We start from the raw sequence: 24,778 nt of genomic DNA, 5'->3' as shown, positions 1-24,778 counted from the left end.
AAGGTTGGAGATGTTCAAATGCTCTAGAGGATGTTGTTTTTCTTGAATGTTTGATGTTTTGCAAAGAGCTAGAAGGTTTGGATTAGGGGAAATATCTAAATCTGCAAATTTGGTGTTCTCATTGATGGGATTCAGGGAAATATCTGTATCTATAGTTTTTCTATTATTATGTTTATTCCCCTCATTGTCAATGTTCTCCTCGTGGATGGGTATTTGCTCCCTGTTGTTGTGCTTATTTGTAGGATTTAGCTCTCTATAGATGGAGAGAAGTGTATGACGCTGATTGGTCAGCGTCATACACTTCTCTCCACAATGCCCACTTGGTCAAAAAGTAAAAGACGCCCAGTTGGTCATTAAGAAACTCATTAGCATAAAGCTAAAATAGGTCGTAACTCCGTCAAAAATGATAGTTTTTCTGCTGTTATCTACATTGCAGCGCCGATCATATTATGTAGAAGATAGGGAATTTATAATGTGGTGACAGAGCCTCTTTAACTTTATTCTGTGAGTCAATACAATTACAACGATACCAAATTTATATTTGTTTTTATTTACCGAATTGACAATGTAATTTGTTGTTTGTACATTATTTTTAACCCCTTCCCTCTTTAGCCACTTTTGACCTTCCTGACCGAGCCTCATTTTTCAAATCTGACATGTGTCACTTTATGTGGTAATAACTCCGGAATGCTTTCACCTATCCAAGCGATTCTGAGATTGTTTTCTCGTGACACATTGGACTTTAAGTTACTGGCAAAATTTGCTCGATATGTTCAGTATTTAATTGTGAAAAACACCCAAATTTTGCAAAAAATTTGCATTGTAAGACAGGCAGTTATACCACACAAAATTGATGCTAATTAACATCCCCCATATGTCTACTTTAGATTGCCATCATTTTTTGAACATCCTTTTATTTTTCTATGACCTCACAAGGCTTAGAACTTTAGCAGCAATTTCTCACATTTTCAAGAAAATTTCAAAAGGCCATTTTTACAGGGGCCAGTTCAGTTGTGAAGTGGCTTTGAGGGCCTTATATATTAGAAACCCCAAAAAAGTCACCCCATTTTAAAAACTTCATCCCTCAAAGTATTCAAAACAGCATTTAGAAAATGTCTTAACCCTTTACACATTTCACAGGAATTAAAGCAAAGTAGAGGTGAAATTTACAAATTTCATATTTTTTGCAGAAATAAATTTTTAATACAATTTTTTTTTATAACACAGAAGGTTTTACCAGAGAAACGCAACTCAATATTTATTGCCCAGTTTCTGCAGTTTTAGGAAATATCCCACATGTGGCCGTAGCGTGCTACTGGACTGAAGCATCGGCCTCAGAAGCAAAGGAACACCTAGTGGATTTTGGGGCCTTATTTTTGTTAGAATAAATCTTAGGCACCATGTCAGGTTTGAAGGGCTCTTGCGGTGCCAAAACAGTCAAAATCCCCCAAAAGTGACCCCATCTGGGAAACTACACAGCTCAAGGAAATTATCTAGGGGTACAGTGAGCATTTTGACAGCACAGGTTTTTTACAGAAATGATTGGAAGTAGGCCGTGAAAATTAAAATCGAAATTTTTTCAAAGAAAATGTAGGTTTAGCGATTTTTTTTCTTTTTTTCTCATTTCCATAAGGACTAAAGGAGAAAAAGCACCGTAAAATTTGTAAAGCAATTTCTCCCGAGTAAAACAATACCCCACATGTGGTAATAAACGGCTGTTTGGAGACACGGTGTGGCTGAGAAGGGAAAGAGCGCTATTTGGCTTTTGGAGCTCAAGTTTAGCAGGAATGGTTTGCGGAGGCCATGTCACATTTACAAAGCCCCTGAGGGGACAAAACAGTGGAAACCCCCCACAGTGACCCCATTTTGAAGACTACACCCATTGAGGAAATTATCTAGGGGTATAGTGAGCGATTTGACACCACAGTTTTTTTGCAGAAATTATTGGAAGTAGGCCCTGAAAATAAAAATCGAAATTTTTTCAAAGCAAATCTGGGCGTGTTTACTTGTTTTACTAGCTGGGCGTTGTGAATAGAAGTGTATGATGCTGACATATGATGCTGACAAACACTTCTATTCACAACGCCCAGCTAGTAAAACAAGTAAACACACCCAGATGTTACAAACACAATACACTCCCAGTTGGAAATAAGAGAAAACACACTCCGAGTTGTCCATTAGAAAGGCTCATTTGCATAAATATAAAATTTCTCATAACTTGGCCAAAAATGATCGTTTAAAAGAAAAAATGTTACTGTTATCTACATTGCAGCGCCGATCACATGCAATAGGAGATAGGGATTTGATAATCTGGTGACAGAGCCTCTTTAACATTTGGGGCCCCTCTTGTAATTTTGCACAGGGCCGCACTTTGCCTAAAACCGGCCCCTCAAATGTGGAAAGTTCTCTTGGCTACCAGAAGTACAAAATCTCCAATATCCCCAGACAGCGAAAGGGTTAAAGGCCATCAATATTCGAACGTGGAATACCCCTTTAACCCGTTAGTGACCGGCCTATAGTGTTTTTATGTCGGTCACTAACGAGCCTTATTCCGATGCCATAGACTTTTTACGTCATGGCATCAGAATAAGTAAACAGAGCAGGGAGCTGTCACATCTCCCTCCTCTCAGCTGCCAGAGGCAAGTGAGGGCTGGAGCGTCCCTGCTCTGCCGGGTGAGATCGATATTAGTATCGATCTCACCCGTTTAACCCCTCAGATGCGGTGCACAATAGCGTTCACCGCATCTGAGTGGTTTTGGAGAGAGGGAGGGAGCTCCCTCTCCCACCGACACCCGGCGATACGATCGCCGAGTGTCTGTGTCTCCCACGGCAGCCGGGGGCCTAATAAAGGCCCCCAGGTCTGCCTGTGGTGAATGCCTGCTAGATCATGCCGCAGGCATGACCTAGCAGATGCCTGTCAGTTTTAAACGGACAGGCAGTAATACACTGCAATACAAAAGTATTGCAGTGTATTATAAGTGCGATCGCAGAATCGCATATTATAGTCCCCTAGTGGGACTAGTAAAAAAGTGAAAAAAAAGTTTAATAAAGTTAATTAAAAAAAAATGTGAAAAAAAAATGAAAAACCCACTCTTTCCCCTTACAAACTGCTTTAGTATGAAAAAAACAAAATAAAGTAAAAAAGTTACACATATTTGGTATCGCCGCGTCCGTAACGACCCCGACTATAAATCTATTACATTATTTAACCCGCACGGTGAACGCCGTAAAAAATGTAATAAAAAACTATGGAAAAATTGCTGTTTTCTGTGAATCCTGACTTTAAAAAAATTTGATAAAAAGTGATCAAAAAGTCGCATCTACTCCAAAATGGTACCAATAAAAACTACAAGTCATCCCGCAAAAAAAAAGCCCTCATACAACTGCATCGGCGGAACAATAAAAAAGTTATGGCTCTTCAAATATGGAGACACAAAAACAAATAATTTTGAAAAAAATGCGTTTTTACTGTGTAAAAGTAGTAAAACCTACAAAAACTATACAAATTTGGTATCGTTGCAATCGTAACAACCCGCTGAATAAAGTTATTGTGTTATTTATATAACACTGTAAACGGCGTAGATTTAAGACGCGAAAAAGAGTGGCGAAATGTCAAGTTTTTTTCTATTTCCCCCCAAATAAAAGTTAATCAATAAATATGTCCCCCAAAATCGTGCTATTAAAAAACACAACTTGTCCCGCAAAAAACAAGACCTTATACAGCTATGTCGACGCAAAAATAAAAAGGTTATAGCTCTTGGAATGCGACGATGGAAAAACGTAAAAAATGGCTTGGTCATTAAGGTCTAAAATAGGCTGGTCATTAAGGGGTTAAAAGTGATAAACATTGCTGTCTTTCTATCCCACAGCCATAGGTTGGAATCTGATCAACGCAACAGGGTCCCTGTTCATGGCTGACGACCCGCAGCTTTTAGCTGCATAGTTGGATCTCCTAAGTGACCCATCGATTCAGCACGATCAGCCAAGGTCTTTGCTAAGGTCTTCAAACATCAGGACTAATACATATGTTCAGACCCGCCCCAAAATATAGATAGATATATATCTGCAGATATAGATCCAAAGAATCAGGCAGCATTCCAGAGATACAAGCAAAAAAGTGGTGGTGCTTTATTGGTCCATAAGTAAATGCAACGTTTCAGCTCAGCACAAGAGCCTTTCTCAAGGCTTGAGAAAGGCTCTTGTGCTGAGCTGAAACATTGAATTTACTTATGGACCAATAAAGCACCACCACTTTTTTTGCTTTTATCTCTCGAGTGCTGCCTGATTCTTTGGATCTACTTTTTTGGGGTCTTATGGTCGTGACCCAGGCAGGCTCACACCCACACACTACTGAGGCTGTGTGACATAAATTTTTGGGATATTGTATATTTGTAGATATATATCTATAGATATATAGATAAATATATACACAGTCCAAACACAATTGAACACAGCACTCCAACACAGCTAAATATTAGGCCGTGTGCACGTTACCAGAGGTTGAATCACTTCCCCAACGAGTTTGTAGAAAAAAACTTTAGGACAAAGGAACTGCACCAGGACTTCAATGGAGATGAAGAGTTGCTTTATTCACCTCAAGTGGGCGACGTTTCGGTTCAATACAGAACCTTTCTCAAGCTTCAGAAAGATTCTGTCTTGAACCGAAACGTCTCACACTTGAAGTTAATAAAGCAATTATTTTCATCTTCATTGAAGTCCTGCTACCGTTCCTATGTTCTATGTTTTATATACATACATGCATACATACATGCATACATACACTACCGTTCAAAAGTTTATGGTCACTTAGAAATTTCCTTATTTTTGAAAGAAAAGCAGTTTTTTTCAATGAAGAGAACACTTAATTAATCAGAAATACACTGTTAATGTGGTGAATGACTATTCTAGCTGCAAACGTCTGGTTTTTAATGCAATATCTACATAAGTGTATAGAGGCCCATTTCGAGCAACCATCACTCCAGTGTTCTAATGGTACATTGTGTTTGCTAACTGTGTTAGAAGGCTAATGGATGATTTGAAAACCCTTGTGCAATTATGTTAGCACCGCTGTAAAAGGTTTTGCTGTTTAGAGGAGCTATAAAACTGACCTTCCTTTGAGCTAGTTGAGAATCTGGAGCATTACATTTGTGGGTTCGATTAAACTCTCCAAATGGCTAGAAAAAGAGAGCTTTCATGTGAAACTCGACAGTCTATTCTTGTTCTTAGAAATGAAGGCTATTCCATGCGAGAAATTGCCAAGAAACTGAAGATTTCCTACAACGGTGTGTACTACTCCCTTCAGAGGACAGCACAAACAGGCTCTAACCAGAGTAGAAAGAGAAGTGGGAGGCCCCGCTGCACAGCTGATGTAACGGCAGGGGGTAGGGAGACGGACAAGTGAGCCCTAATCTACCCGCCACTCTGTCCCTGCCTACTTGCAACGACCCGCCCTAGGCGACGGGGTACAACTGGGCGGCGGTCCCTGCGCTCAGTAAGTGCACGACAAACACGACAAACATACAAGGAACACGAGCAAGGAAAAGGGGCCGTTGCCCACGGCAACACCGTGAGCAACCAGAGTGGTGAACGAGCCGAGTCAAGCCAGGAGTGTGCGAGGTACAAAACGAAAAGCAGAAGAGTAGTCGGTAAGCCAGGGTCGGTATGGAGCAGGATCAAAAATAGCAGGAGCTGTAGCTGGGCCAGGAACCACAAGGAAGGAAACAAAAGCAATAACAAGCACCGAGGGACAGGAAGTGCAGGCTTAAATAGACCGAGGGCGGGAGCTAGCTGAGTCTGGCCAGGTTACGATAGGCTCTCCCACTCCTAAGCCTGCCAGCCTGAATGGTGGAAGCAGGAGTCAGTCTCAGGGATGTATTCTCAGGTGCTGACTGATTAGTTCTGGGAGTTAACCCCGCAGTGCCTGGCAGATCCTTTACAGCTGAGCAACAAGACAAGTACATTAGTCTCTAGTTTGAGAAATAGACGCCTCACAGGTCCTCAACTGGCAGCTTCATTAAATAGTACCCGCAAAACGCCAGTGTCAACATCTACAGTGAAGAGGCGACTCCGGGATGCTGGCCTTCAGGGCAGAGTGGCAAAGAAAAAGCCATATCTGAGACTGGCTAATAAAAGGAAAAGATTAATATGGGCAAAAGCACACAGACATTGGACAGAGGAAGATTGGAAAAAAGTGTTATGGACAGATGAATCGAAGTTTAAGGTGTTTGGATCACACAGAAGAACATTTGTGAGTCGCAGAACAACTGAAAAGATGCTGGAAGAGTGCCTGACGCTATCTATCAAGCATGGTGCAGGTAATGTGATGGTCTGGGGTTGCTTTGGTGCTGGTAAAGTGGGAGATTTGTACAAGGTAAAAGGGATTTTGAATAAGGAAGGCTATCACTTCATTTTGCAACGCCATACCCTACCCTGTGGACAGCGCTCGATTGGAGCCAATTTCATCCTACAACAGGACAATGACCCAAAGCACACCTCCAAATTATGCAAGAACTATTTAGGGAAGAAGCAGGCAGCTGGTATTCTATCTGTAATGGAGTGGCCCTCGCAGTCACCAGATCTCAACCCTATAGAGCTGTTGTGGGAGCAGCTTGACCGTATGGTACGCAAGAAGTGCGCATCAAGCAAATCCAACTTGTGGGAGGACCTTCTGGAAGCATGGGGTGAAATTTCTCCCGATTACCTCAGCAAATTAACAGCTAGAATGCCAAAGGTCTGCAATGCTGTAATTGCTGCAAATGGAGCATTCTTTGACGAAAGCAAAGTTTGAAGGAGAAAATTATTATTTCAAATAAAAATCATTATTTCTAACCTTGTCAATGTCTTGACTATATTTTCTAGTCATTTTGCAACTCATTTGATAAATATAAGTGTGAGTTTTCATGGAAAACACAAAATTGTCTGGGTGACCCCAAACTTTTGAATGGGTATGTATGTATGTGTATGTATATGTATGTATATATATATATATATATATATATATAATCGGAGACCGCATATCTATAAGATTATGACTCCCTATAGCTCCACCAATGGATAGGATTAGATACAGCTACTTAGCAGACAATATCACACACATGATTGAATTAAATACAGGGCCCAGCAGATAGTATCACACTTGAAAGGATTAGATACAGGACCACAGTATTCTTATACTTACCCTCCTCACGCCTGATTTGGGTCCCCTTCATCTAGGGGCACAGTGCGTGTCCTGACGCCACCCCGCGTCACGACGTTGTTTTGTGATGCTGACAGGCGTCAGGACTCAGCTCCTGAGTCAGGTCCAGACGTAGAATTAAGTGGGTAAATATGCTGTTACTGTAGTAACGGGTCCGTGTAGTTACTACATGGGCTCCAGTTACCACAGTAACTGTAGACCGACATGGTGGCAGGACATGGGGCCCCCCTGATTTCGGGGTCCGGTTGTATTTGCGACTGCTGTGATCCCTATAGCTACGTCACTGTCCCTAGCACTGCGACACTATTGCAACCTATCAAATTATTATTTTATTTTCAGATATGGTTGTTATATGCAAAACTTTGTCAGAACGGTTTTTGCATGTATAGTATGTTTTCTATTGATATTGCTTTGAGTAATATATGTAATGCCTTTTATTATAAATGATTTAGTGAAATTTGAGATGGCAGATAATGCTAAACTATCCATGATTAATATATTTCTGCTATTTTCTGTAACAAGAGTGAGTAAGTACTAAATATTCAATTATTACACCTGCACAACATTTTCATTTGCAGCTCCCCAGATTGCGAGCAACCACTGGTTGTACTGCTACTGGAACACATATCCTACCCCCCCCCCCCCCCTCTTTGACCTTGTTTGTACCAAATTCATTGAAGCGAGAAAAACCTCTTTGCAGCGGTTCTCAAATCTAGCAAATAGAGGGTGGCCCCATGTTGGGGATCACACTCTGTGACATCCATATGCCATTTTAGGGCGCAAACCTTTCAAATAAAATCTGCTTTAAAACCACCTTTTATAATTTTTCAATTAAAATATGTTTAAACCGAACATACAGTTAAAAAAACAAACTTCTGACGGGTGTTTTATTGATTACTAGCGGTAATATTGAAAATATATTTTGCTTCACTTTTCTTATACTGAAGTATGATCCCCTGCTGCATCTGAGCAGACCGTTGCATCCCCCCCTTCCTCCAAAGCATCTGTTATTTGCATACTGCCCCGCCCCTCTATGTTCCCTGCTCTAATTACAGGCAGCTCCCTGCACACAGTCTTGGGTCTCGTTCACACGAGTTTTTTGCAGGAGGAAAATTCTGCCTCAAAATTCCGTTTGGGATTTTGAGGCAGATTTTGTCCTTCCTGCATGTCGTTTGCCGCGCCCATTGAGTGCTACGGGCAAAAAAACTCCCCGAAATACGCTTTCTCTGTCTCCCATTGATGTCAATGGGAGGTCAGGGGCTTAACCGCATGAAGATTGGGCATGTCCCTTTCTTCTCGTGCGTGGCGGTTTTACCGCTCGCGGGAGAAAACCGCCCCCGCCACCCATTGAAATCAATGGGGGGCATTTTCAGATGGTTTTTGATGAGTTTTGCGGAGCGGTGTCCGCTCCAAAAAGCTTGTCAAAATACTCCGTGTGAACAGGCCCTCACACACTAATAATCATTATCCTTTGTGCCTTCATCTATCCCTGATCTAAGTACAGGCACTTATCTCCCTCCCCGGCCCCTTTCACAGCCTGATGAATTCAAGTGTGCCCACTCCACCTATGTCAGACATCTTGGTAGACACAAGCCAGTCAGCACATTTTCCTCACCTGCTTCTGGATCTGTTCCAAGAGATCCTGTATTAGGCCCTGTTCACACTGAGTTTTTTTGCTGGCAGAAAATTCTGCCTCAAAATTCTGTCTTGAATTTTGAGGCAGATTTTGACCAGCCTGAACGCCACTTGCGTTTTTCATCCGTTTCAATTTCATTTGTAAATTTTCTGCCACGCACTGCCCTCTCTAGATACTGCCACACACTACTTTCTATAGATACTGCCACAGTCCCCTGTAGGTAATGCCACACGGCCCCCGTGCAAGTAATGCCGCACGGCCCCCGTGCAGGTAACGCCGCACGGCCCCCCTGCAGGTAACGCCGCACGGCCCCCCTGCAGGTAACGCCGCACGGCCCCCCTGCAGGTAACGCCGCACGGCCCCCCTGCAGGTAACGCCGCACGGCCCCCCTGCAGGTAACGCCGCACGGCCCCCCTGCAGGTAACGCCGCACGGCCCCCCTGCAGGTAACGCCGCACGGCCCCCCTGCAGGTAACGCCGCACGGCCCCCCTGCAGGTAACGCCGCACGGCCCCCCTGCAGGTAATGCCACACGGCCCCCCCCTGTAGGTAATGCCACACGGCCCCCCCCTGTAGGTAATGCCACACGGCCCCCCCCTGTAGGTAATGCCACACGCCCCCCCCTGTAGGTAATGCCACACGGCCCCCCCTGTAGGTAATGCCATACAGCCCCCTTGTACATAGTCATCCCCCTTCCTGTAAGGGATGGCTCCAGGAGAAGTCCATATATGGACAGTGAAGTGAGGGAATTCTCCTGGATCGGAATCCCCGGCCACAGCGGTGGGGATTCCGCTTCAGAAGTCCCTGATGTCACTGTGTCCATATATGGACAGTGAAGGCAGGGACTTCTCCTGGAGCGGAATCCCCGGCCACATCGTCAACGCTGTGTCCGGGGATTCAGTTTCAGGAGTACGGGACTGCTCCAGGAAAAATCAGGGACTTCTCCTGGAGTGTAATCCCCGGCCACAGATTAGGGATTCCGCTCCTCCTCCTTCTCACATGCACTTCAGTGCGGGAGCTCCAAGAGTGAAGGAGGAGGAGGAGGTGTGGACGACGAGACAGGAGGAGGAGAAGAGGGCGTGTACTATGATTGATGACGCTCCCTGTCTTTGCTCACCCAGCACTTCCTGCTGGGTAAAGACACGGCGCTTCCTCAACTACGTCTACAGGCAATTTTTAAAAATTGCTCAACTTTAATTGTGTAGTGAAATGTTATTGAATGTTGAATTACACTTTATACCATTAAGTATAATTTCTCTGTAAATTCAATATTCATTATTCCTATTTTCTGTTTTTATAGCTGCAGAGTGCTATATTTTCGGGAAAGAATGGAGACCATATCGGACAAAAGAAGAGCATTGGTACTGAACAACCAAATGGTTATTACACACACGTGACAATGTCAAAGGCACATTATGTCCTGTTCTACAAAGGTGAAATAATTAAACAAAATAGCCATAAATAAATATTTATATACATAAATGTCATAATGATCTGACACTTCTGATCCACATCTCAAACATTTATGCCATATCTACAGGATATGTCATAAATGTTTGATAGATGCGGGTCCTAGCTCTTGGATCTGCACCTATATTGAGAAGGGGGGTCACACGAACCCTGCCCCTCCCAGTGAGGTGGTCGTCAGCCGCCAATTCCATGTGGTTACTATGTGAAGAGATGGCCGCATTTTAGGTGTCTCTCTCCATTATGTTCTATGGGAGTTGCAGGTAACAGGCTATTTCCTTAACTCCCATAGAGTATAATATTGATGGTAATAACCCTTTAAAGCAGGGGTCTCAAACTTGGCTGGGTAAGTGGGCCACATATAGAAAAAATGTGAAGTTGATGGGCCGCATTTATTTTGATACAATACAAAATTAAATTAAACTATGAAAAATATACAACTTTACAATGTACTTACGTTTCATCAGATGGCTGTAGCGTCTTATATCCTCTTCCGTCACCGCCCCCTTAGTAAAGCAAAATCTGCACTTCCTGTGCAGACCCGTCCATTTGGTCTGCTACCTTACTTCCGATTTCCGGCTTTCACACTGTACGGTTACGTCACAAATGACGTAACCGTACCACGTGCTTCTTTATCTGATTAGAGCATGCGTGGTTAACACACTCCACCGCGCATGCTCTGTGAAATTAGCAATGGAATATGAAGTTGCGGGAATAACGGCCGTTTCGGCCGTCTTCCCGACAGATGCAGGAGCTGTGACAGCTGCTGTCTCGTACAGCAGCTGCCGCAGCTCCTACAGCGGGGACCGATCGCTGTGTCCCCGCTGTTTAACCCCTTAAAAGCCGCGTTCAATAGAGATCGCGGCTTTTTAGGGGTTAAGTTACCATCGCCGGCCTGCTACACGATAGCGGCCGGCGATGGTTACTATGGCAACCGGACACCAAACAATGGCGTCCGGCTATGCCATAGACGGAAGCCTAGTGGGTCCTAACAACGTCAGGACCCACTATGCTTGCTGTCAGTGAGTAGCTGACAGTTCTAATACACTGCACTACGCATGTAGTGCAGTGTATTAGAATAGCGATCAGGGCCTCCTGCCCTCAAGTCCCCTAGTGGGACAAAGTAATAAAGTAAAAAAAAAGGTGTGAAAATAAAAGTTTTAAAAGTGAAAAAATCCCCTTTTTTTTTCCTTTATCAGTCATTTATTATTAATAAAAATATATAAATAAATAAACTATACATAATTGGTATCGCCGCGTCCGTAACGGCCTGAACTACAAAATTGTTTAGTTATTTATCCCGCGCGGTGAACGCCGTAAAAGAAAATAATAATAAACCGTACCAAAATCACAATTGTTTGGTCACTTCACCTCCCCAAAAATGTATTAAAAATAGATCAAAAAGTCGCATCTACCTAAAAATGGTAATGATGGAAACTACAGTTCGTTACGCAAAAAATAAGTCCTCGCACGGCTTTATTGATAGAAAAATAATAAAGTTCTGGCTCTTAGAATAAGGTAAAACAAAAAGTAAATTATTTTTTACAAAACTTATTTTATTGTGCAAACGCCATAAGACATAAAAAAAACCTATAAACATCTGGTGTCACCGTAAGGCCGGGTTTACACGAGCGTGTGCGTTTTGCGCAAGCAAAAAACGCGGCGTTTTGCGTGCGCAAAAGGCACTTAACAGCTCCGTGTGTCAGCCCTTTATGATGCGCGGCTGCGTGCTTTTCGCGCAGCCGCCATCATTATGACACTCCGTTTGGATGTTTGTAAACAGAAAAGAACGTGGTGCTTTTCTCTTTTCATTCATCCTTTACAGTGCTGTTGCGCGAACCACGCTTGTCCCACGGAATTGCTTCCGTGCGACATGCGTGGTTTTCACACACCCATTGACTTCAATGGGTGCGTGATGCGCGAACAGCGCACAAATATAGGACATCGTGCGTTTCACGGAGCGGACATACGCTGCGTGAAAATCACGCACCTGTCTGCACGGCCCCATAGACTAACATAGGTCTCTGCGACGCGCGTTGCACGGACGTATAACACGCTCGTGTAAATGAGCCCTAATCGTATCGCCCCATAGAATAAAGTGAATATGTCATTTATAGCGCACGGTGACGCTGTAACAAAAATAGAATAAAAAAACAATAGTAGAATTGCTGTTTTTTAGTCACCACGCCACTTAAAAATAGAATAAAAACTGATCAAAAAGCTGCATGCACCCCATGAAAACTACAATGAATTCCTCAAGGGGTCTAGTTTCCAAAATGGGGTCACCTTTTGGGGGTTTCCACTGTTTTGGTACCACAAGACCTCTTCAAACCGTTTAACCCCTTAATGACCAGGCTATTTTGCGCGTTAATGACCTTTGGATTATTTTTTGTTTCTTCACGGTCGCATTCCAAGAATCGTAACTTTTTTTTTTATTCCGTCGACATAGCCGTATAAGGGCTTGTTTTTTGCGGGACGAGTTGTATTTTGTAATTGTACCATTTTTAGATGCTTATAATATATTGATTAACTTTTATTAACTTTATTTTCGGAGAGTATTGAAAATAAGCAGCTATTCCAGCATTGATTTTCACGTTATAAGTTTACGCCGTTTACTATGCACCGTAAATAACATGTTAACTTTATTCTATGGGTCAGCACGATTACGGGGATACCAAATATGTAAAGGTTTTATATGTTTTTCCTACGTTTGCACAATAAAAAGCCTTTTAGAAAAAAATTACTTGTTTTTGCATCGCCGCATTCCAAGAGCCGTAACGTTTTTATTTTTCCGTCGATGTGGCCGTATGTGGGCTTGATTTTTGCGGGACAATGTGTAGTTTTCATTAGTACTATTTTGGGGTACATAGGATTATAGATTAATTTTTTATGGGGGGAATGGGAGAAAAGATCGAATTTTGCCGTTGTTTTTTTTTGGACGCCGTTCATTCGGCGGTTTATTTAATGTGTTAATTTTATTGTTCAAGTTGTTACGATCGCGGGGATACCATATATGTGTATGTGTGATTTGTTTTGACACTTTTACTAAATCCACTTTTTGGGCAAAAAAGTAGTTTTATTTGATTTTCACTGTAATTTTTTTATTTTTTTTTCACCAACTTTATTTAACGGATTGACATTTTTTTTTTTAGTCCCACCAGGGGACTTCACTATGCGATGTGCTGATCGCATATATAATGCTTTGGTATACTTAGTATACCAAAGCATTATTGCCTGTCAGTGTAAAACTGACAGGCAATCTGTTAGGTCATGCCTCCGGCATCGCCTAACAGGCAGATGCTGAAGACAGACCTGGGGGTCTTTGTTAGACCCCCGCTGCCATGGAAACCCGACGGCGACCCGCGATTTCTTTGCGGGGGCGCCGATCGGGTGACAGAGGGAGCTCCCTCCCTCTGTCAAACACATTAGATGCCGCTGTCACTATTGACAGCGGCATTTAATGGGTTAAACTGCCGGAATCGGAGCGCGCTTCGATTCCGGCAGTTGCAGCAGGAGCCATGCTGTGTATAACAGCCGTGCTCCTGCCGCTGATCGCGTGGGTACAGTGACAGTACCCGCACGATTACAGGACGGATATATCCGTCGTCCTGCGCGAACTAGCAGCTGCTGAGGACGGATATATCCGCCCTTCGGCGTTAAGAGGTTAAAAACGCAGATATCCAGTGATTTCAGCTTGTGCTATCAGTAATAGAATGAGAGCACCAAAATGAAGACTGAGATTGCAGAAGTTAGTAGAGCTGGGTGTAGTAGGCGGAGCAAGTGCACTGCTGCATGCACATTGCATGCTGGGACTAGAGCAGTGCATGCAGGGAGGAGAAACAGGAAGAGAAGAGGAATGAACTTACTGAGCAAAACAAACCTCTCAAGGTAAACAATAGGGAGTAATGTTACTAAAACCATTTATTATCAAGAAAAAGATAGTCAGAGTGCACTAATATATTAATAGAGGAACATTGCATTGATTTAAAAAAAAAAAAAAAAAAAGGATTGGAAAACCCCTTTAATCAATTAGTTATTTGAACAACTATGATAATACTACATTACTATAACATTACTACAACAATACTACATTACTACAACAATATTACATTACTATATTACTACATTACTATAATAATACTACATTACTATAATAATAGCGCTAGGTTTAAACTTAATGGAAATTTGCGAGATTTCTCCACGTGCTTATTTCAACAATCCAGTTTAAGTGTCGCTAAATGCAGTCCGGCGGCTCAGTTGGCAGTGTTTGGCAGACACACAAATGTGAAGATTAGGCAGCACCTTTTTAGAAAGTGCCACAGAGCCCTGTGTAGATAATGCCACCGTGCCCTCTGTAGATAATGCCGCAGTGCCCTCTGTAGATGCTGCCGCAGTGCTCTCTGTAGATGATGCCGCAGTGCCCTCTGTAGATGCTGCCGCAGTGCCCTCTGTAGATGCTGCCGCAGTGCCCTCTGTAGATGCTGCCGCAGTGCCCTCTGTAGATGCTGCCGCAGTGCCCTCTGTAGATGCTGCCGCAGTGCCCTCTGTAGATGCTGCCGCAGTGCCCTCTGTAGATGCTGCCGCAGTGCCCTCTGTAGATGCTGCCGCAGTGCCCTCTGTAGATGCTGCCGCAGTGCCCTCTGTAGATGCTGCCGCAGTGCCCTCTGTAGATGCTGCCGCAGTGCCCTCTGTAGATGCTGCCGCAGTGCCCTCTGTAGATGCTGCCGCAGTGCCCTCTGTAGATGCTGCCGCAGTGCCCTCTGTAGATGCTGCCGCAGTGCCCTCTGTAGATGCTGCCGCAGTGCCCTCTGTAGATGCTGCCGCAGTGCCCTCTGTAGATGCTGCCGCAGTGCCCTCTGTAGATGCTGCCGCAGTGCCCTCTGTAGATGCTGCCGCAGTGCCCTCTGTAGATGCTGCCGCAGTGCCCTCTGTAGATGCTGCCGCAGTGCCCTCTGTAGATAATTCCGCAGTGCCCTCTGTAGATAATTCCGCAGTGCCCTCTGTAGATAATTCCTCAGTGCCCTCTGTAGATAATTCCGCAGTGCCCTCTGTAGATAATTCCGCAGTGCCCTCTGTAGATAATTCCGCAGTGCCCTCTGTAGATAATTCCGCAGTGCCCTCTGTAGATAATTCCTCAGTGCCCTCTGTAGATAATTCCTCAGTGCCCTCTGTAGATAATTCCGCAGTGCCCTCTGTAGATAATTCCGCAGTGCCCTCTGTAGATGCGGCCGCAGTGCCCTCTGTAGATGCGGCCGCAGTGCCCTCTGTAGATGCGGCCGCAGTGCCCTCTGTAGATGCGGCCGCAGTGCCCTCTGTAGATGCGGCCGCAGTGCCCTCTGTTGATGCGGCCGCAGTGACCTCTGTGGATGCGGCCGCAGTGCCCTCTGTAGATAATGCTACACACCCCTAGATAATTCCACAGTGTCCTCTGCAGATGATTCCGCAGTGCCCTCTGCAGATGATTCCGCAGTGCCCTCTGCAGATGATTCCGCAGTGCCCTCTGCAGATGATTCCGCAGTGCCCTCTGCAGATGATTCCGCAGTGCCCTCTGCAGATGATTCCGCAGTGCCCTCTGCAGATGCTGCCGCAGTCCCCTTTGTATATAATGCCACACACCCCCAGTAGTTCGCTTCATTGGGACTCTCTCTAGGAGTGGAATCCCCAGCCAGAGTGTTGCCGATGCTTTGGCTAGGGATTCCTCTGCTGGAGGAGCCCCTGACATCACTGTCCATACACAGTGACGTCAGGGGATCCTCCTGGACCGGAATGGGATGTCAGGGGCAACCCCAGAGCTGGGGTCCCAGAGCGGAGCAGAAGTATAGGTTCTGCTCCGGAACTCTGGGGAAGCCACTGACATCAGTGTCCATATATGGATAGTGAGGGGGCGGAGCTTGACCGCGAGCAGGGAAGGTGGCTTGAAACGGAGCTCCTGCAGCAACCCGACTGACCTGAGCTCACAGCACAGCAAGACACAGTAAAATGGTGAGGACCGGGAAGGAGAAGAGCAGGGAACCTTCAGGCACCCCGAAACCGGGGAAAAACCAAGCAGACTTGGACAGATTTCTAAAGAAAACGATGGAGCGCTCCCCGGCGCGAAAATCCAAGATGGCGCCGGAAGCAGCATGCAGCCATGAGGCAACAGAGGACTCGGATGTCGGAGGCTGGGGGTGAGTCCAATTATGTCCCTGTGTCAAGGGGATTCATAAAACGAGTCCTTTTTAAAGCACTTGGCCCCTTAGCAAAAGACCTGGCTGAAATAAAGGCAGACTTGAGACATATAGGAGACAGAGTGGACACACTAGAAACAAATCATGCAGAGGTGGTCAAATTTGGAGAAGCTGTACAAGAGACTCTGTGTGTTCAGCATGACCATATTAACACAGCTTTATTACATGCGGAAGACCAAGAGAATAGAAGCCGCCGCAAAAATATTAGGATTCGCGGCCTTCCAGAATCCATCTCTCATGAGGCACAGCAGCTCGAGAGATTTTTGTATCTATCTTGGGGGAAGAGAGAACAGCGCCAATTCAAATTGAGCGTATACACAGGGCATTGAGAGCTAAGCCATGCTCCCAAGATCCACCTAGGGATGTAATCTGTGGCCTGCTCAGCTACGTGGATACAGCTGCACTTCTGAAACAAGCAAGGTCTTCGGATGGAGTTTGCTATGAGGGAACCTCTATTCTTCTTTTTCAAGATTTGGCTGCCTCAACCCTTGCTAAACGTCGCATATTAAAGCCACTGTTGGATAAATTGAGGTCTAATAACATCCCGTTTCGTTGGCTTTATCCCTTTGGAGTAGCGATACATAAACAGGATAAACACATCGTGATCAGGAATCCTGAGGATCTACAAGCGGCCTGGGAAATACTCGGACTGCAACCTATGGATATTCCCTCATGGCTTCCGTTGGCATACCCGCCGAAAATTCCGTTTTTACAAGATGCTGGTCCCTGGACGGCGGTGTCTGGAACATGCCCATCATCAGGGAAGAAAAGTATACCCTCAACCCAGAGAATAGTGGCTGGTGATCAGGTCCTCACCCATGTTGATAACAGGCTCTGAATATGTGCTTGAAGTGTCTTGTTGGTTTTATAACAGATATATAAAAAGCCGCTCAGGAGGGGTCAGGGTTGTTGTGTCTTGAGGTCAATCTCATACGATATAGAATGACCCCCCTGGCCTTTTCTTATAAGGACAATCTTCCTTATCATAGAGTGAAGCTACAGGTTTTGGTAGCTGATAGAATTTCACTCATTTACCAAGTCATTAATTTATTCCACTATGGAATATGGTTGATCACGATTATATTATTTTTGTTATGTCATGTAGTATGAACAGATCATGCGGAGGAAATATGAGTAATATGGCGGAACTTAAGGTTGTGTCTCACAACGTGAGAGGTCTCAATGTCCCGCAGAAACGTAGCCAAGTAGTTAGATTGTGGAAAAAGCAGGCGGCACAAGTAATCCTTATACAAGAGACACATTTCAAACGTTCACATGTACCTAATGTTCCCTCCAGAGATTTTAATTTATGGTTTCACAGCCCATACAGGTCAGCTGCACGAGGGGTTAGCATAGCCATACATAAGGGTATACCATTTTCGCTATTAACAAAAATAGAAGATTTGGAAGGTAGATATTTGTTCATAAAGGGGAAAATTGGTAATACTGTATATACCTTTGCTAATTTATACGCCCCCAATACTGGGCAGTCTTCCTGGCTTATCCGTACCTTGAACGTCTTGAGGGATTTTTCTGAGGGGATTCTGGTGGTGGGAGGAGACTTGAATCTACCGCTTAACCCGATTCTAGATACCACGGGATCTCAGCACACATCATACAAGAGGCTCGCGCAACTGAATAAAGTACTACATTCCCTACACTTAACAGATATCTGGAGATTACTACACCCACTAGATAAAGATTATTCATATTTTTCATCTACTCATAATAAGTACCACAGACTAGATTACATTTTTCTGCCACAGAAATACACGTCGCTAGTCAGATCAGCGGACATAGGACACATTTTATTAACTGACCACGCCCCAATATCAGTGACCCTCAGCTTGATGGGCATTCCCAAGGGCAATTGGTGTTGGAAATTGAACGATACTCTTCTTGCAGATAAGATTAATGCTCAGAATGTAGAGAACCATATATCTCAATACTTTAAACACAACACATCAGATTCTATTTCAGACCCGATTATATGGGAAGCACATAAGTCAGTAATGAGGGGTGAACTTATTTCACTTGGAACGCATGTGAAGAAAAAGACAAATGCAGTATTAAATGACCTTTTCTCTCAGATTACTTTTTTGGAGAGGGTACATAAAAAGACAATAGCTATTTCCTCATTGAAGGAATTAACTGACCTTAGAGAAAAGGTTAAAGACCTACTTAATGTTAAATCGGCACATCTCCTTCAAATATCAAAATATAAGCAATATGCCCATGGGGACAGGGGGAATAAGATGATGTCGGCCTTAATTCGCAAACAACAAACAAGGACTTTTATCCCAGAGATCAAACTAGGGACAGGGAGAGTGGCTACAGACACTGCTCAAATCGCAGAGGCATTTCAAGACTTTTACCATAATTTATATAATTTACAGACTACTTCAAGTTTGTTAGAATCTGGTCCCAACAAGGCCTCATTGATAACTAACTTCCTTAAAACTATTGAAATTCCCAAAATAGAGGGGGCTGATCTGGATGCTCTCATGGATCCCTTTACGGAAGGGGAACTGGAAAAAATTTTGATGTCCATCCCTTCGGGGAAAAGCCCGGGCCCAGACGGTTTCACGGTGGGATATTATAAAAAATTTAGGACCACATTACTTCCCCACTTTACTAAATTGTGTAATTCCTTGCTCGGAGGAGAGCATTTTCCAAAACAGTCCTTAGAAGCCCACATCACAATCTTACCTAAAGAAGGGAAAGACCCCACATGCTGTGGTAGTTACAGACCCATTTCCCTCTTGAATACAGACATAAAATGGTGGGCCAAGGCTTTAGCTGCCAGATTGGGACCACTGCTTCCTAAAATTATAGGAAAAGAACAAACTGGTTTTGTTTGAGAAAGACAAGGTAAAGATAACACCTGCAGAGTTCTGAGACTGATAGAATATGCCAGGCTTCGGGGGGTTCCTCTTGTCCTCATGGGCACGGACGCAGAAAAAGCCTTTGATAGGGTTAGTTGGGCTTATCTAGATGCTACTCTAAAGAAATTTGGGATACCTCAACTGTTCATTCAAGCAATATTTTCACTATACAAAGATCCCAGTGCGAGAATTAGAGTTAATGGGACCCTCTCCAGACCTTTTAACATCAATAATGGCACACGGCAAGGTTGTCCGCTTTCACCTTCCTTGTTCATTATGGTTATGGAGACTCTGATTCAAAGAATAAGACAGGACCCTCAAATACAAGGTATTAAAGTGGGATCATACACACATACCACAGCAGCCTTTGCCGACGATTTATTAATAATGACTTCCAATCCAGAGACCTCGATTCCTCACCTTACGAGACTGTTCAGAGAATTCGGGGAAGTTTCTAACTTTAAAGTAAACTTTGGGAAATCAGAGATTTTAAATATTTCTACTCCAGACCCAGTCATTAATACCATTAAAGCTAATTCCTTATTTAAATGGCCTGATAATAATCTGACATATCTAGGCGTTCAGATTACCAAAGATCCAGCACAATTATATAACTGCAATTACATACCGTTACTCAGGTCTATACAAAAACAATTAAAAGAACTTAAAGTCCCATATCTATCATGGATGGGTCGCAAAAATCTTTTAAAAACCTTTATTGTACCTAAGCTTATATATCTGTTACAAGCACTACCGATATGGCTACCTAGAACATTTTTTGATAAAGTTAGGAGGATGCTCTCGGCCTTCTTGTGGAATAATGCTAAGCCACGCCTTAAATACAGGTTACTTATACAGAAACCGCATTTCGGAGGCTTGGGGGTACCGGATGTAGCTACCTACTATAGGGCAAATCAATTAAATAGATGGCAATCTCTGATGGATACAGCACAATCCACTCTATATGTGGAACTAGAACGAGAATTGCTTAGATTGTCAGATCAGCTTTTCCTTTGGGGCCTGAGATACTTTTCTCCGAATTCGATTTGCTCTAGCATCCTAGTGAAGGGCATGATAAGGGGGTGGCAAGAGGTTAACGCAAGGGAGTCTCTATTATCTGACAATTACCCGCTACTGCCTTTGAGCCTTTTACCCTATCTGGTCGATACAAAGAGAATGCCAGTAATATCGTTCTGGAGACACCTTGATAATATAACAGTGGCAGACTTATTTAAGACGGAGTCCCAAGATTTAGTAGCTCTACTGCTTAGAACTACAGGTCTTCTCCTATCAGATTTCATTCAGAAACAAGATTTCCACACGGTATGTGACAAGTACAAAACCCGTTTTGCCAAGTATATAAATTTGTCCCCGTTTGAAAGTAGATTACAACAAACTACATCCCAAAAAGGTGCTCTGGCTAGATCATATGACGGGCTATTATCAGGGGAGAAAGAAGATAAACTTGAATTAATCACTAAATGGGAACAGGACCTACAATATACTTTTACGGAAGAAGAACAACGAATTTTCTTGAAGCGTTCACACGGGTTCTCGCAATGCATTAAAATTAGAGAAAACTCTTACAAACTGATAACTAGGTGGTACAAAACTCCGATGTGGCTGCATATGATAAACCCAGATATACCAGATACATGCTGGAGGTGTTCACTCAATAAGGGTACTTTGCTACATATATGGTGGGAATTCCCATTGATACAGGGATTTTGGCAAAGGGTTATCGCTGAAATAAATTCGATATGCTTAACATCAGTTCCGGTATCCCCACATGTGATTCTCTTATGGTTATCATCAGGATCCTTTACGCTCAAGAGACATGATTTAGCGACAAGTTTAATAACAGCGGTTAAGTTGTTGATTCCTATACTGTGGAAATCTACCAGGGCACCTAATTTGGAAGATTGGGTGAAGAAAGTACAGGAGATACGTAGGTTTGAGGAACTTAAGTACTGGGAACGACAAGATAGATCCAGATTTCTGCATATCTGGTCACCTTGGTTGACCTACATGAATAGAGCCAGATCTCCCAGAGGAATTTATTAGGAAAAAATTTACCTTACATGTGACGAAGAATAGAATACTGGTGTAAGGTGGGGGAGCAAGGTGGTTCCGCAAGAATGTAAAGATGCAACAATTAATACCATATGACAGGTTAATGTTAATGTTTTGGTTATTATCTCATTCCTTTTATATCTATGTACCAAATATTTAGGCACTATTGTATCTCTGAATGAATACATACATGCTCAAGGATTGATTGAAGGAATGTACCTTTTCCACAATGTAAAACTGAGTTTGTAAAAATGTATGGGATATGCTGTATTTAATGACTCTGTGACATTCTCAATAAAAACAGTTTGAAAACATATATGGATAGTGATGTCAGGGGCAACCCCAGAGCTGGAGTCCCGGGCAGAGCGCTAGTAGCGCTCTTACTGGGACTCTAGCTGTGCTCCTGACATCACTGTCGAGCTCTGCAAAAGCCCTAGACATTGCTGTCCATATGTGGACAGCGATGTCAAGGGATTCTACAGAGTCCCGGAGAAGAACCTATACTAGCGCTCTGCCCGGGACTTCGGCTCTGGAGAAGCCCCAGAAATCGCGAGTCCATATATGGACAGCGATGTTAGGGGATTCCACAGAGTCCCGGAGCAGAGCCTATACTAGCTCTCTGCCCTGGAGGAGACCCTGACAACACTGTCTATATATGAACAGCGATGTCCGGGAATTCCACAGAGTCCAGAAGCAGAGCCTATGCTAGCGCTCTGCCCGGGACTCCGCTCTGGGGAAGACCCTGACATTGCATGTCCATATATGGACGGCGATGTCAGGGGATTCCACAGAGTCCCGAAGCAGAGCCTATACTAGCACTCTGCCCGGGACTCTGCTCTGGAGAATACCCTGACAACACTGTCCTTATATGGACAGCAATGTCAGGGAATTCCACAGAGTCTCGGAACAGAGTCTATACTAGCGCTCTGCCTGGGACTACGCTCTGCGGAAGACCCTGACATTGCGTTTCCATATGTGGACAGCGATGTCAGGGGATTCCACGGAGTCCTGGAGCAGAGCCTATGCTAGCGCTCTGGCCGGGACTCCGCTCTGGGGGGGACACCCTGACAACACTGTCCACAGATTCCCGGAGCAGAGCCTATACTAGCGGCTCCGTGTCCCATGGGCTGCAGATGACAGCCTCAGGGGCTGCAAGCGGACCGCGGGCCGCATGCTTGAGACCCCTGCTTTAAAGTATATTAGACCAAAATTTATGTAAAAAAAAAATTACAATTTAAAAAATATATAAAAAAATTAAAGTATGTGAAATAACCGATATACAGTTTGTTATGAATTACTAAATCGTTTGAATTGAAGATAGAATGGCAAGACTGACATGGTAACAAGCTTCACCCTCCTCCAACAGGTAGCTCCATTGATGCATATTCTGTTAGCGACCTGTGTTCTCACACTTCAGGAGCTGAAGCAAGACAGTCCACCTTGCAGGATCCTGCCTGGGAGGCACAAAAGAATATTTCTGCAGGATATATTCCCATAGTAGCTTATTTTAGGTAATATAAAAAAATTATATTGCAAAGTCAAAGAAACAGTGGAAATATTACAAAAGACAAAAAGCATAAGCTCCCTGTTTTTTTTAAAGTGTGAAATGTGTGATTTGAAGCTACGTTAAAGGGGTTTTATGGGCATTTTGTATTGATGGCCTATTCTTATGGTTCGGTCATCCATTTTAGATCGATGAGGGCCGGCACTCCCGCCGATCAGTTGACTGAAGGGGACGTGGCGTTAGTCACCACTTCCTCTTCAATGTTTACAAGGCACAGTGCCGTACACATCCATAGTAGCTGTGCCTCGGATTGCATCTCAGTCGTATTGACTTGAATGGGACCGGAACTGCAATCCAAGGCACAGCCGCTACTGGAGTGTTTCACTGATGTGCCTGTAAACTGGGAAAGGGCAGCGGCGACTAACGCGGTAGCCCCATCCATCAGATGATCGGTGGGAGTGCAGGGAGTTGGACACCCAACGATCTGAAAGTGAAGACCTATCCTAAGGATAGGCCTTGAATAAAAAAAATGCCCAGAGAACCCCTTTTAAAGGGTTTTTTGTATTTTGGAGCCTAAATTCATAGTGATTCCATCGAATTAGCTATAGCTTTCATATTACCAAAAATTATTTGCTGTACACACAAATTGGTCCATACAGCTTACTCTATGGATGAGCATGTGTAGAGTTACACAAGCACATATTTGAAGTAGCGATCTTTTATACGATTGCTGTAAGTGAACAAATTGCAACGTTATCTTAATAATCGTTAAAAAGTCACATATCTGCTATTAATCAAACGATTCTTATTTACATACCACAGTGTGCAATAGACCAAAAATTGCTATGTTTTTATAAATAATTATTTTTACAATCGAGTGTTTTATCGCTAGTCTTTCAGCCACTACACCTATTCACATTAAAGGAGTTTTCTGAGTTTTCCATGGGGGCATCCAATAAAAAAAATTAAAAAAGAGCATTACTCACCAGACAGATCCCCAAACGTTCCAGCATAGCTTCTCCGGCCCTCTCCACAGCTTTATGTTGACATGGCTGCAGGAATGACGTTCCCGTATACCCATGATCATTGCAGCCAATCACTTGCCTCAGTGATCCTGTGCCAGGTTCCCACTGAGGCCAGTTATTGGCAATTGATCCTTAGCATTGGAATATTACAAATTATTTGCTCGTGTAAATGGAATTTGCAAACAGTGTAAATTTCAAAGTTGTTTAGGCTGTTTTCACACGTTGCGGTTGAGTTGTTGCATTTTGGCAACAATTTTTGAAAAAATGACAGCAAAAAACACGATTTAATAGCAAAGTATGAAGTGAACTATTGTTAGTCACATAGAACTCTGTAAATATTATTTGAGAAAATTGTTTTATGAGTTATTCCTTAGAGTCCCCTTACACGGCCTGACATGGACCGTCTAAACAAGCATCGATCAACGAGACAGCGCATTGATTAGCGCTTGTTTGCTCCTTTCACAAGGAGTAATCCATGGGGACGTGCGATTGCTATTAAATTCGCTCGTCCCCATAAATTTCCATCCTGTCAGCAGCACATCTTCCCACATGTAGACGTGGCGACAACACTAATGTTTTTATGCTGCATAAACGATACAATCAACCGATGAACAAGCGTTTGCTTGTTCATTGGCTGATCGTTTCCTTGTTTTCACAGGGCAATGATCAGGAAAGCGCGTTCGTATGAACACTCGTTTGCCCGATAATTGACCTGTGTAAAATGGCCCTTTTTATAGTATTCATTTAATAGTGGAAAGATCTGAGAAC

General features: G+C 43.6%; 1 protein-coding gene across 4 annotated transcripts in view; it reads left to right on the top strand.

Moving 5' to 3' along the window:
• The window catches only part of FAM234A (family with sequence similarity 234 member A), a 197,229-nt gene that overhangs the window by 79,321 nt on the left and 93,130 nt on the right, over window positions 1-24,778 (top strand). For all 4 annotated transcript variants that reach the window (XM_075830027.1, XM_075830026.1, XM_075830025.1 and 1 more), the window contains exons 6-7: window positions 10,130-10,262; window positions 22,848-22,992. In XM_075830027.1, the coding sequence (XP_075686142.1) occupies window positions 10,130-10,262; window positions 22,848-22,992 (278 nt within the window). The remainder of the gene's footprint in view (window positions 1-10,129; window positions 10,263-22,847; window positions 22,993-24,778) is intronic.

This window comes from Rhinoderma darwinii, chromosome 6 (genome assembly GCF_050947455.1).
Source record: "Rhinoderma darwinii isolate aRhiDar2 chromosome 6, aRhiDar2.hap1, whole genome shotgun sequence".
Taxonomy (NCBI): Eukaryota; Metazoa; Chordata; class Amphibia; order Anura; family Rhinodermatidae; genus Rhinoderma; species Rhinoderma darwinii.
Note: the sequence above shows the minus strand (reverse complement) of the source record. Positions and strands in the feature narration are given on the sequence as shown.